Below are 12,762 nucleotides of genomic sequence, written 5' to 3' on the forward strand. Positions count from 1 at the left end.
TTAATTTTGTTTTATATCTTATGTTTTGGGTTTTATTTACTTCTATTTATTGTTTGTTTTTAATTTTAAAACACTTTGTAACTTTGTTTTGAGAAGTGATAAAGTACTTAAGTTGATTATTATATTATTAATTACCATTTTGTGACATAACAAGAAAACTGAAATGTTGTTAAAACAAGAAAAAGGTTCTGGGTAAAACTTAATCACATTGTATGTAACAAAATATGACACATAGAGTACCTTGTGAGAAAATGAATGGATCTGTTTAAAATGAGAAACTAAGCAATTAATCTGTGTAAAACACTGTCGCATTTACTGTATATAATGTAAACTCAACTTAAAAAGTCAGCATCAGCTGACCACAGAGCTCAAATCAGTGCCTCACAGACAGGAAAATGAGACCAGACCTGGAGACATGAGGGCTGGAGCATACAAATTCAGAATCAGAATCAGATTCATAGTTAGTAATTAGTTAGTTGGCTATTGTAATTGCACCACTGAAAATGAATAATCTACATCTGTAACTTAATATATAAAATCAGATCCAATCTAAGTCCCTGACCTCTGTTTTAAGTAATACACATCATGATACTACAAATGACCAAAGGGAATATTGAGCTATGCCCACCCTGGCATTCTGCGCCTCCTGCAGTTCCAGCATCCTTTGGGCTCGGGCAAAGTGATCCATCTTCTCAAAAGCTTTGATCTTCCCCAGGAAGGACCTCATGGACGGATCCTCCACAGAGCTGTCCTGTGCTGTCTCCCCCTGCTGCCTACAGGCTGCCACAATTGCACTGGGCAGAGCAGCGGGTGAGTGAACTGCAGCTTCTGCAGTGCTCCCGCAGCTGCTGGGCTTGGGTGTGGTGGGGGGTTGGGGCGCTCCCAGGGGCCACAGTTTGTTACTGGAGTTGAAGTGGTGAGCCGGAGGCAGGGGTGGAGGGCCAGAGGAGGCAGCTGAACGGGAGATGGGTGGTGGAGGGTCGTTGTTGCTGCTGGCTGGGCTGCTGCTGGACGGAGAGTCATAACTTCGGCTGGAGCTGGGGGGTGGAGGGTGGTGGTGACGGTGGTGATGGTGTGGGTTGGTGGAGCCTGATAGGAGGACTGGATCGTCCCTCAAAGACAGTTTCACCTGACAAAAGAAGGGGAAGCATTAGGGCCAGAACAGTTTGTGATATTCCAGATTCTCTGATCGAAATATGACTTTTTATAATAAGAGAGGTACAATCTGTAGTTCTAGCCCACAGCAATGGGCAAGTCCTTCTGATGTTAGCAAGGAGGAATTAACAGGAGCAAGCTACTCCTTGGTGAGAATGATGGTTTTTCATCCAGGGTCAATCCTAGGATTTTTGCCGTCCAAGTGAGCACCACCACAATGCTGTCAGTAGTTGTGGACAGGATCACAAGCTCAGTCTTGTTCAGGCTGAGGTTTAGGTGCCAGGCAAGCAGCAATGTATGAGTGTCAGATAGCTGGGTGTCATCGGGATAGCAGTGGCAGGAGAAGCCACGCAAGTGTATGAGAGCAACAAGTCCGGTGTTTTGGTATCACCCTATTAACTTAAGCCAAATTTAATTCCAGGAACTCATGCCCAAAGCAAGCAGAGAACAGTGGAAACAAAAGCAGAACTAGGCTAAACCGATTGCCAATCATATATTGATGATTGAGGGCGTGATCATTTGTTTTTTCCTACACCAATATTAGGGTGATTTTAACTAACTTACCTCCAGAACTAATGATCTTTAGAACCCATGCCCTTCTGTGCATTTACAGATGTTTATAGTGGAGTGGCATGTCTGCCCACTGTGCCCCATTAATAAGCATGAGTGAATTCTAAATCCTTAAACACAAACCAGTGTGTTGTCTCTTTTTAATGGATCTGATACCCTGCATCTCTGTTCTCCATATGCCTGCTCACAAAAACTTTGCACTGTGCTACTTAAGAGTAGTTAAAATAATTGAAATAATGTGCATTCAGATGTTACTGTATTAATGTTAAACAGAACATGATGCTATATTGTTGCACCAAGCACAGACACACATACCCCTTTTTGACAGGCATGGGCTGGGTTGGTTTGGTTTGGGCCATCAGCCCAGTGCAGCAGGGATTCGCATTTCCACTACAACAGGGCTACCTGCTTGAAGGTGTGTCTTTAGTGATGATGGCTTGTCTTGGGTGATGACGTTTTAAAAGCAGTGGACCAATACATGGCTAAAGTCCCCTGTTATTTTGAATTTTGCATTTGCTATTTCTCATAGATTCTTTACAATAAAAGTCCTCCGTAATTTCGTTATGTAAAAACTTTTATTGTGAAGCAGCAAAATGTTGAATTTTTGAGCAGCAACTTAACTAATACAGCGGTTAGTGAACATGAAACAGTAAGATAAAGCAGATATCTGAAGTAAAAACAGGACGCAGGAGAGAAACTAAACTCCATATACCACAGAGATTCAGTTAGAACCTAAAAAAATACTGACAACTGAACACACAGAGGCTTATAAAAATGCCTTTCTCTCTGGTCTTCTGCAGACAGAGATGAGTAGAGTCTTGCAACACGCTTGTTTGAGGGGGAGAAGTGGGGCTGTCGGGGGTTCGCTGCAGTTGGCAACATGTCACCGCTACCTGGCTTGACTCGGCACAAGCAAATATGCCAGTGGAAAAGGCCCAACACACTTCAATAGGAGCCATTGTTTGAATAGTGAAGAAATTACTATCAAATAGATTTTTTATGTTTAAATATTTTAATTAAATAATGAATTTTATTCAAAATCTTTAATTCAAATGCTGTGACATAACTCTCCCCAACCCCTCCTACCTCCGCTGCCCCCTGGTGGTCAGTTCACCTATTAGTGGTCTCTATTAGCCACCACTGGACGACATGAAAACAGAGACTATTGCCAAGCCCTGAGCAGTCCCAGTGAAAATGGATGTATTGTATGTTAACTTACCTTTGGTTCTTCCTGCAAAGATGAAACCATTCTTAAAAATTCTACAACATTATCATATTTAACAATTTTTATATTCCACGAACACTACTAGATCTAGTCGACCAGTTGGGATTTAGGGTTAGTGGGTCTGTTCTAGTGGTAGCCTGGTGTATACAGCTTTGGCAAAGAAAAAAAATGTGATTGATCATTTCGGGTTTACACCAAAAGACCTATTTATGAAAAACACAAATATATTAACACTGTGGATCAGAGTTGAAAGCTATGCTGAAAACTTTGGCTAAAAGAGAGGAAAGCACTAAAGAAAGTGTTGGTTACACCACTGAAGTGACAGTGTTTTCATTCCAACCAAACAGCAGCTGCTAAACAACTTTCACTGTTTACTCATTGAATAGAGATGAATGTTTGACATTAGCTGCTGTGATGTGTTGTTGGAATGAAAACATGAACACAGTTTAATGTTGAACAACACTGCTATACACAAGCCCACCACCATGTACCAATAACTGGGGGGAATTCTGGGTATCCATATGGTCCAGTGAGCTGACGTAGGAGGACTCTGAACTGCAGGAAGAGCGGTATCTCCGTATCAGGCCATTCCTCAAAGGGAAGGGCAGTTTGTTCCGTTCGATGGAGGTAGAGAGCTGCCAGGGTGGATGTGCAGGTTAGAGTCACTGTCATACTTACTGTTTGCTTCTGAGAAATAATATAACCTGTGACTGATTTATGACAAAACATTTGTTTTTGTAAAATGGAAGAGTTGCATATATTGGACTCTTGCATGCTTTGTTAGACCCACCACAACTAAACTAGAGCTTCATTTGAAAGGCAATCATAAGAAGCACAGCACTGCAACCATGTCAAACCACAACCAGCCTGTTGTATGATACTAACTTAACAAATTTAACTCAGAGGCAGACAGATCCTTTCTGTTTACACTATGATATCCGTACGTAACCTTTTAATTCATATAATAAAACTGCAGTAATACATTTCTTGCCGACTTGGTGGCAGGGTTTGGGTTAATTTTAGTTAAGTTAGTTATCATGTTATCCTATACAGCTGACATGGTAAATACGTTCAGCGGACACAGAGCAAACTCACGGTAGAATTTATTTGGAGCCATGTTTGTGTCCACCCATAGACTGTATAAATTAATGGACTTAGCCACCAAATCATCACCCATTGGTTTTTGGACTCCTGCTTTAAAGCCTCAAGCTTGGCATTTTGGCTGTCGCCATCATGGATTTTTGGAGCCAGAAGTGACCAAATTTGGGTAAGAAGGTGACGATAACCCTAAAGCTAGCTGCTAGCTTAGTTAGCATGCTGTAATTACAGATATGATTAACTGTGATGATACTAATGCTAATTTTTTGCGATCAAAAAACAGGCTTGAAACCATTAAAACAAAATGAACTTACTGGAAAACTGAAAGTATAGCCTACCTGACTCCTTAAAGATTCTTTTAGTATAATCAAATGCTGAACTAGACTTTTTTAGACAAGCAAAATGTTACAGTTAACTTTCATTAACTGAAAACATGTAGAGCTAAAGTTTGTTAATATGAGGTTATACCATTACTTAAACAATGATAGCAACTTGTCCATGGATGGCACCCACAGTGTCAGTGCCAGAAACAGTGTTTCCAGTGGTAAGTGGAATATTACCTCACAGATGTACTGTGCGTGTCTCTCACCTTGTTGTCTGTTAAGAAGGCAGGTGGAGGGCTGGACCTGTTTAGGACATCACGGCTGCTGATTTTCCGCATGCGACTCCTGATGTCTGGACTGTACCTGCGCAAGATCTACACATAAACACACGCACGCACGCGCGCACACACACACACACACACACACACACACACACACACAGACAGACAGACATTATACACATTCATCAGTAGCAACTTTCTAAGCAACTGTTCCAGAGTACTGGAGCCCTCGAAACTTGTCTTGACAGACTGAATTCAAGTATCTCAATTCAAATATCTGTTTTCCAAAAATCAACATTTTGAAGTGACCCTGAAGAAATGTGTAGTCTAGACAGTATCTACACAATACAGTATGTGTCTGATTTGTTCTGCTTCCTCATCATTCCTCAAACTTTACACTGCGCAGGTGTACCTACGGTATTAACCTGATAACTCAATGCATCATGTGAAAATACGTTTGCTGGTTTTTGGTTTGTTCATTATGTTTGCATACAGAATAACTCCTTATTACATATTATAGAGGTAAATGCAGTACATTGTTGATACAGACTTTAAAGATTGTGCCTTCTAATTTTCTGGTAACAGATGAACAGAAGCTACAATCTGGGAACTCATCAGCTAATGACAATAATCCTCTGGGGGCAACAGCCATTATTTGGGGGGCTCCAGTGTAGCCAGAGGATATGTGAGCCAAGACTTCCTGTTCTGTGTACTGCTCAGTTCTATTATGGGAATTTGAGACAGGTCCAAACAACATTTCAGCTAATCTCTATACAGATATCTGCATGTAATTGCAGATACATTTTTTAAAAAAGAAGAAGCAAATATTAAGCTAAATCATCATCAGACAATAAGTCAATTGGTTCTGAGACTGCATTTCAGCCAATGTGTAGCGCCTCTTTTGCTCTCCATGACTGATCAGTGCAACTTGGACAACAAGCAGACTACATAAGGAAACCAGAATGCTTTGGATACCAAATTGTGTCCCATTTGCTACAGATTCTGCATACATATGCAGATATCAGTCATGCTTATAGAGACTACAGAGGCTACTGCTAGTTGTATTTTTCTGTCATAGCAGGCTTGACGCTGTAATCCCTCATCTGCACTACAGATGGCAGCACTATAATGGAGTGGAAGGAGTGAAACTTGGAGGACTGAGGTCTGGATAAGGCTGCGTGTTTATCTTAGCACATATTTGACATGTGCCTTAACAAATAAATATTATCTTAGATCACTTAAGACTTAACTAGGACAGTTAAGAAGTGCTATGTACAAATGAAATAGGAAAACGATGATTAATAATTGAGTTTGTTGATAAAATCACAATAGAAGGCTTTGAAAAAGCCTCCTGACCTTTAGTGTTCAGCCAGGGCTTAGGGGTTGGCTGACTAGCAGTGGTGTAAAGTAACTGAGTCCATTCACTTAAGAACTTTATGTAAGTTAGTGCCCACCTTCAAACCCAAATGTTATCGACCACCACCCATGCCTGAAATCTTAGTGTAGTTTCAGACTCAAATAAAATCAGCCCGAAGAATGGATTAGACAGCTGCAGCTGATTTGGTCAGCACCAAGACCACCAAAGTGTTTAATTAATTCTAGTTTATTTCTATCTGTCTTGTGTTTGTGTTTCTTTATGCCCTTTTATGTCTTATTTAAACACTTGGAATTCCCTTGTTGTTGAAAGCTGCTTTACAAGTAAATGTGATTCACCTTACACTTTAGTAGTACTTTGCATGAGTATTAATACTTTTTATTGTTACTTCGTACTTTGCAGATTAATATTTTACACACAAACTGTCTCTATGAAGGCAGGATTTTACCCTGCAAGTGCAGTCATTTAGAATACATAAGTTATGCCTGTGGTTAGATGACACTTCATATTAACTTGTATGTTTGAAGCATGTTAAACATTATACTAGGTGATATATGAGTATGTGACCAAATGTCTCCCCTTATGTTCCTGAATTTTCCTCAAGGCCTTCCTTAGATATCATGTTCAAGAGAATAAGAATGTTGCCAGGTCACAGTAGCCTTGACCTTTGACCACCAAATTCTTATCAGTTCATTGATAAGTCCAAGTGAACATTTGTGCCAAATATAAGGAAATTCCGTCAAGGCGTCATAATATCACTTTCATGACAATAGGGCATACGGATGGATGGATAACTCCAAAACATAATGCCTCTGACCATGGCTGTCACAGACGCAGAGGCATTCAAAAAATTAACTGATTTTATTATACACTGGCTGTATAGAACTCTCTGTATGTGTGTGTGTGTGTGTGTGTGTGTGTGTGTGTGTGTTTGACTCTGACCTCCTCAGCTGTGACAGGCTCAGACGAGCGACTGATGGCAGAGATGTGCATCATCTCGACATCGGGCTCATTGTCAGTGTAGGCCCCGCCCTCGTCAGCGGTGTCGTCGAGGTCAGAGGTCAGCCGGCTGTCCATGCTGAGGTAGTCAGCGGACATGGCAGACAGGAAGGACAAACGCTCCACGTCCTGGCAGTCCAGATCACTCTCTACTCCCTCCAGCTAGAAGAGACACATGATGGATCTTGGGTGTACAGGAAAGAAGGATGGACAGACGGATAGCACGAGAACAAGAGAGAAGAAAGAAAGACAAACAGAGCCGAGCTGTAGAGCACTACTGGCAGGAAGTAGGAAGACATACAGTGAGCATGCTCAGAGCGCACACACAGGTGGCTGCTATGAAGGTGACGGGAAGATAGAAGGGTGTCAGTCCACTACACACTGATGAGACTGAATAAGAACAAACTATGAGATACACCTAGCTACAACTAATACAGTGTAATCCCACAGTCCTGTAAGAAATCAGTTCAACTGCATGATCATTGTGGAGGATGGAGTTTGTGCTGCTGTTGAACTGGATGGTGTTATACAAAGTGTTTCTGTTATTCAGCCTCCCCTCAATTAGTTAACTTGTAATGACGTATACTTTAGAAATAAAAATACACTGTCTGACAACAGAGTGAGTCTTGCAACCACATGAGCGATCAGACAGAATTTAAAGTAACAGTTAAACCAACAGTATGAACTAAACAATATATTTGGTTGCAAAAGTCAAGAAAAGTAAGTTAATGGCCAAATATCTGTTACAAATGTCTACTAGAGCTACAGTATGTCAATTCCAGCGTGACCTTTACTAACTGTAACTGTGTGCAGTGGATGACTCTAACAGACTAAGTGCATTCTCTAATATGAATAAAGTTGGGAATTATGTAAGATCTGACTGGACCAGTGGTACCCCTAGAAATTTATCATAAAGGTGGCCAGATGGAGTCACTGTAAATCTTGCGTTGACACACCAAAACCAAAAGTCATTTCTGAATTATGCTGCTGAGGCTAGTTGAAAACTGTCAATAGTTAAGAAACCACATGCTAATATATTTTGGTTTCTTATTTTGCAGTTTATGTTAGTAATTATATGATGTGCGTAGATAAATACTGACCCTGTTAATATTTTAGGTCTCACAACAACCCTGTTGGAATGTGTTATGTATCTATACATGTTTGGCGATTCATTGTTCTTCAAATAGGCTGGTTGTCCTTTTCCTTAAAAAGACAAATAAACAGATTTTATTTGAGGGAGTACACTGATTGTAAGAAACAAAACATTAACTGGGAGCAAGTCTACTAAAGACTCATAGATACCCACGTAGCCCAATCTCATTCAGATATGTTACGGTGACAGTTCAGGGGAACCCTTTGAAAATGGTCTTGCCAGTTGTTCCCATGCCAAGGTTTAGCCTAAATTTTGCACATTATTTAGCCCCATTCCCAACAAGTTATGCCAACATGGTTGTCTAGTTTTGCAAGATACCACAGTGTGGTAGCTTGAAGAATGAGCATGTTACAGCCTCAAATTATTTTCGCCAGTAGGCGCTAGCAGGTATGTCAGGGTGGCCACGCAGATCTATTTCGACCTCACTTCTGATCGTCACCACGGTCTTTACACTGAATGATGCCATCTCCTAACCTATCTGCGAGGCCAATAATAACAACAAAGTCATGTGACTGACCTTAGAGGCTGGCCCGAAGGCTATAAAGCATCCTGTGACAAATGCCTCTTCCTCTTTGCCTTTCTCGCCTCATCTGAGACTGGTAAGTTATGTCTGTTAGGAGACCATAATCCATCACATTATTGTGCAGGCGCATAATGGTTTTCCTTTTTTTATATTTGCTTGTATTGTTGCTGTTGGCAGGGTGCCAAGTCGCATCTCCGCTACGTTTGTGTTAACATTAGTTTGTCTGCAGGTAAGGTTAAGTGATATCACCTGCTGATGGTTAATTGCTCCCACAGCCTGTTGGTGTTGGGTAAGTCATTTAAATTGCTGTTTTTTTCGATTGAGTGTTTCAAAGAACAGGTAAATCTAGTAAATTTAAGTTGGGAGTTATAATATTTTCCCCCTTTCCCCCTAAATTTTTGCAGGATCTTTTCTTTATTTCCCCCTGTACGTTTGCGTACCAGAGTGGGGAGTTAATTTTGGAAGCTAACGATAGCCTGGATAATTTAAGTTAAGCTGTATGAATTACATTCAATAAAAATTTTGAGTTCTGAGAATGTATAATTATTTCCCTCCTGCTGTTTTGCAGTTGAGGTGTTTTTGTTTTTACCTTAGTTTTCCTCCTGGTACACTATATGTAGGAGCGATAATTTGAGTTTCATGTCCTGCTTGAGCAGTTAAGGTTTTTCTTTGTTCCTTGAACAGGTGTTTTTTTTGTGTGCAGTTTTCTGTGTTCCCCTTAGCCACTGTGCGCAGTGGTGGGATTGATTGGTTACACCCCTCGTATGTCCGCGTACAAGGAGTGGGTGAATTTAATTTGATTGCATTAAGTGGACTTGTAAATTATTCTCATTGGCCACTGTTCGCAGTGGGCGGGATTGGACATATTGCTGACAACACCATGGCTCCTCAGGTATGTCATTTTTGCGGCACAGCTTTGGACCTGCATGATGGTTATCGTGAGTGTCCTTCCTGTTTAGGTAAGGCACATGTATTGGATGATGTGGAAAGTCCATGTCAAGCGGCAGTTGTTTTGCCTTATGAAGAAAGGACCCATAGGGCTAGACTAGTGCAGCAGTCTTCCCATTCTGGGGAAGCAGTTTCCTCCCCTGGTGGTGAGTGGGAGCGTAGTTCTGGGCGACACTCACACAAGCGCAGACTTGAGCAGTCCCATGGGCATAGTAAGAGAAAGCGGGAGTGTGTGCAATGTGCATTCATTCGCACTACGGTGACACAACAGAGGTCTATGGCCAAGCAGCACCAACATCAGTCTGCTTGGGGTTGCGGGCTCAGGTGAGCCAGGGTCTTAGGGGTGCTGATGGAAGGTTGCGTCAGCAACAGCAGGGGTTTCAGCCTCGTCCTCTGTCAAGAGGGGCTTCACAAAGGAGGCGCCCCCCCAAGGGTCCAGGGACCCAGGGGGCTTCTGCAAAGGGATGTTGGGACATCTGCCAGGATTCACTCCTAGCTACGCCTGGACAGCTGGGAGAAGGAAATCTCAGACCCTTAGGTGTTGGCAACAATCGCAAGGGGTTACAGAATTCAATTCCGGCGGCATCCCCCACTTTTTTCCAGGGTCTGCATGACATCTGTAAAGGATCCAGTCCAGGCAAAAGTCCTGTTCGACGAGATCACAACACTACTTCAGAAGGACGCAATTGTGAAGATAGGTCCCAAAGAACAGCACACTGGCTTTTATTCAACATATTTCCTGGTTCCAAAGAAAGATGGTGGACTTCGTCCTGTCCTAGACCTTAGGCCCCTAAACGCCTTTCAAAATGCTGCATACGTGTCACATAATGGAGTTGATAGAACGAGTGGAGTGGTTCACCACTATCGATCTCAAGGATGCCAACTTTCACGTTCCCATTTGTTGGGAACACTGGCAATTTCGCTGGTTCGCCTTTCAGGAACAGGCATATGAATTCAAGGTCCTTCCATTTGGTCTCTCCCTCTCTCCAAGGGTCTTTACCAGGGTGGCAGCAGCCGCTCTGATGCTGCTCCAGAAGGCAGGCTTAAACATCCTCCCATATCTGGACAACTGGCTGATCTGTGCTCCATCTCGTGAGCAGGTCATACGAGATACCGAGAAGGCCCTGTCCCACGTCCAGTTACTCAGCTTTAAGGTGAACTTGGAGAAGAGCAACTTCAAACCACGGCAGCAAATGGTCTTCCTGGGGCTTTGCCTGAATTCTGTAACGATGAAGGCATCTCTTACCCCTCAGAGGGTAGCGAGTCTGCTGGAAGCGCTGCGCGTCTTTCGTCTGGGCCGATGCCTGGAGTTGGTGCTGTTTCAGAGACTGCTGGGGCTGATATCAGTAGTGGTGGTGGTGATTCCGCTGGGCCTGCTCAAAGCCCGCGCTCTACAGCGGTGGTTGAATGCTTTCAACCGTCGTCCATGGAGGGACAGGCATGTGAAACTCAGAGTGACTCAGTCTTTGCGTCAGAGCTCTGCATCCATGGCAGGACTGCAGGCTGCTCATGCAGGGGGTTCCCTTGGGCAATCTGCCGTCAAGAAGGTCACTAGTGTCCACAAATGCCTCCAGGACAGGCTGGGGAGCTGTATGGGAGGGCAGAACAGTAAGAGGTGTCTGGGAACCACCTTGGGACACAGAACATACCAATGTGCTGGAGCTGAGGGCTGTGTACCTGGCTCTCAGTGCATTTCTTCCATTCATTCGTGGCAGGCATGTTCTGGTGAAGACGGACAGTTCCTCCACTGTGTACCACATCAACCATCAGGGGGGTACGAAGTCTCTGTGTTGTCTCAAAATTGCACAGTCAGTCTTCTGTCTTCGGCCTTTCCACGCCTGGCCTCACTCAGGGCCTTGTATCTGCCAGGAGTACTGAATCTGGCAGCAGATCTTCTGTCCAGGACCGGGCCTCTCCCAGGGGGAGTGGACTGCACCCGGAGGTGGTGGCAGGCTTGTGGGCTCGCTTCGGCATAGCCCTGGTAGATCTGTTTGTGTCACAAGAGACAACTCACTGCCAATGGTGGTTTTCCCTGAGGCATCCAGGCGATCCCTTGGGCCTGGGAGTTGTGGGCTTGGCCTCTTCCCAGCCCATCACTCAGGGACTGAGTGAGGCTGTCTTGGAGACTATAGGCAACACCAGAGCGCCCTCCACACGTGCTAATTACAATCAAAGATGGAAGTTGTTTGAGTCATGGTGTCATAATAAGGGTTTGGATCCTGTCAACTGTTCACTGGCTTCGGTGCTGCTTTTCCTCCAGTCACTGCTTGATGCAGGTAGGGCAGCCAGCACTTTGAGGGTTTACTCTGCTGCTATATCTGCTTTCCATGAGCCGGTGGGGAGTCCTTCTGTAGGGAAACACCCCATGGTACCCCAGTTTCTGAAAGGTGCTAAACATTTACATCCAGGCAGGACTTTGAGAGCTCCATCTTGGGACCTCCCTTTGGTGTTGAGGTCTTTGGCTGTTGCCCCATATGAACCTCTGGAGCAGGCAGATCTGAAGCTTCTGTCACACAAGACTGCCTTCCTCCTGGCTATATGTTCTGCCAAGAGGGTCAGTGAGCTACATGCACTATCCGTGAGTGAGGAGTGTTTAGGGTGGAAAGCAGAGAATGCAGGGGTGTTCCTGTGGCCACACCCCTTTTTCCTCCCTTAGGTGGTAAGTCCTCAGACTGTGAATCAGGCAGTTGAAATAAATGCATTCCGACCTGATCCTGCCTACCAAGGGGGTGTTGCTCTTGATACTTTGCGTCCAGTCAGAGCACTGAAGGCTTATGTTGAGCGTACTTGGTCACTGCGATGGTGTAAAGCAGTTGGGCCTACCGCTGTCCAAGCAGCGTCTGTCCCACTGGTTGGTGGAGGCAATCTCTCATGCTTACTCCAACCAAGGTTTTCCAATCCCTGACGGTCTGGTGGCCCACTCCACATGCAGTGTGGCCACTTCATGGTTTTATAGAGTCAATGTGACATCCGCGGCACTTGGTCCCACAGTTCTCATATCAGCCACAGAGCAGGTTGGGGAGGTGTTGGACTCCTCCGTTCCTCGTGACAGTGTTGGTATGAGTCATCCATTGTAAAGACCGTGGTGACGGTCAGAAGTGAGGTCGAAATA

General features: G+C 43.8%; 1 protein-coding gene across 3 annotated transcripts in view; it reads right to left on the reverse strand.

Annotated features, from left to right (window-relative positions):
• The window catches only part of LOC125890941 (tight junction protein ZO-2-like), a 133,317-nt gene that overhangs the window by 8,832 nt on the left and 111,723 nt on the right, over window positions 1–12,762 (reverse strand). For all 3 annotated transcript variants that reach the window (XM_049579869.1, XM_049579868.1, XM_049579870.1), the window contains exons 19-21: window positions 6,970–7,188; window positions 4,638–4,745; window positions 629–1,129 (exon numbers count right to left, since the gene is read on the reverse strand). In XM_049579869.1, coding sequence (XP_049435826.1) covers window positions 629–1,129; window positions 4,638–4,745; window positions 6,970–7,188 — 828 coding nt within the window. The remainder of the gene's footprint in view (window positions 1–628; window positions 1,130–4,637; window positions 4,746–6,969; window positions 7,189–12,762) is intronic.

Source organism: Epinephelus fuscoguttatus, linkage group LG6, assembly GCF_011397635.1.
Source record: "Epinephelus fuscoguttatus linkage group LG6, E.fuscoguttatus.final_Chr_v1".
Lineage (NCBI taxonomy): Eukaryota > Metazoa > Chordata > Actinopteri > Perciformes > Serranidae > Epinephelus > Epinephelus fuscoguttatus.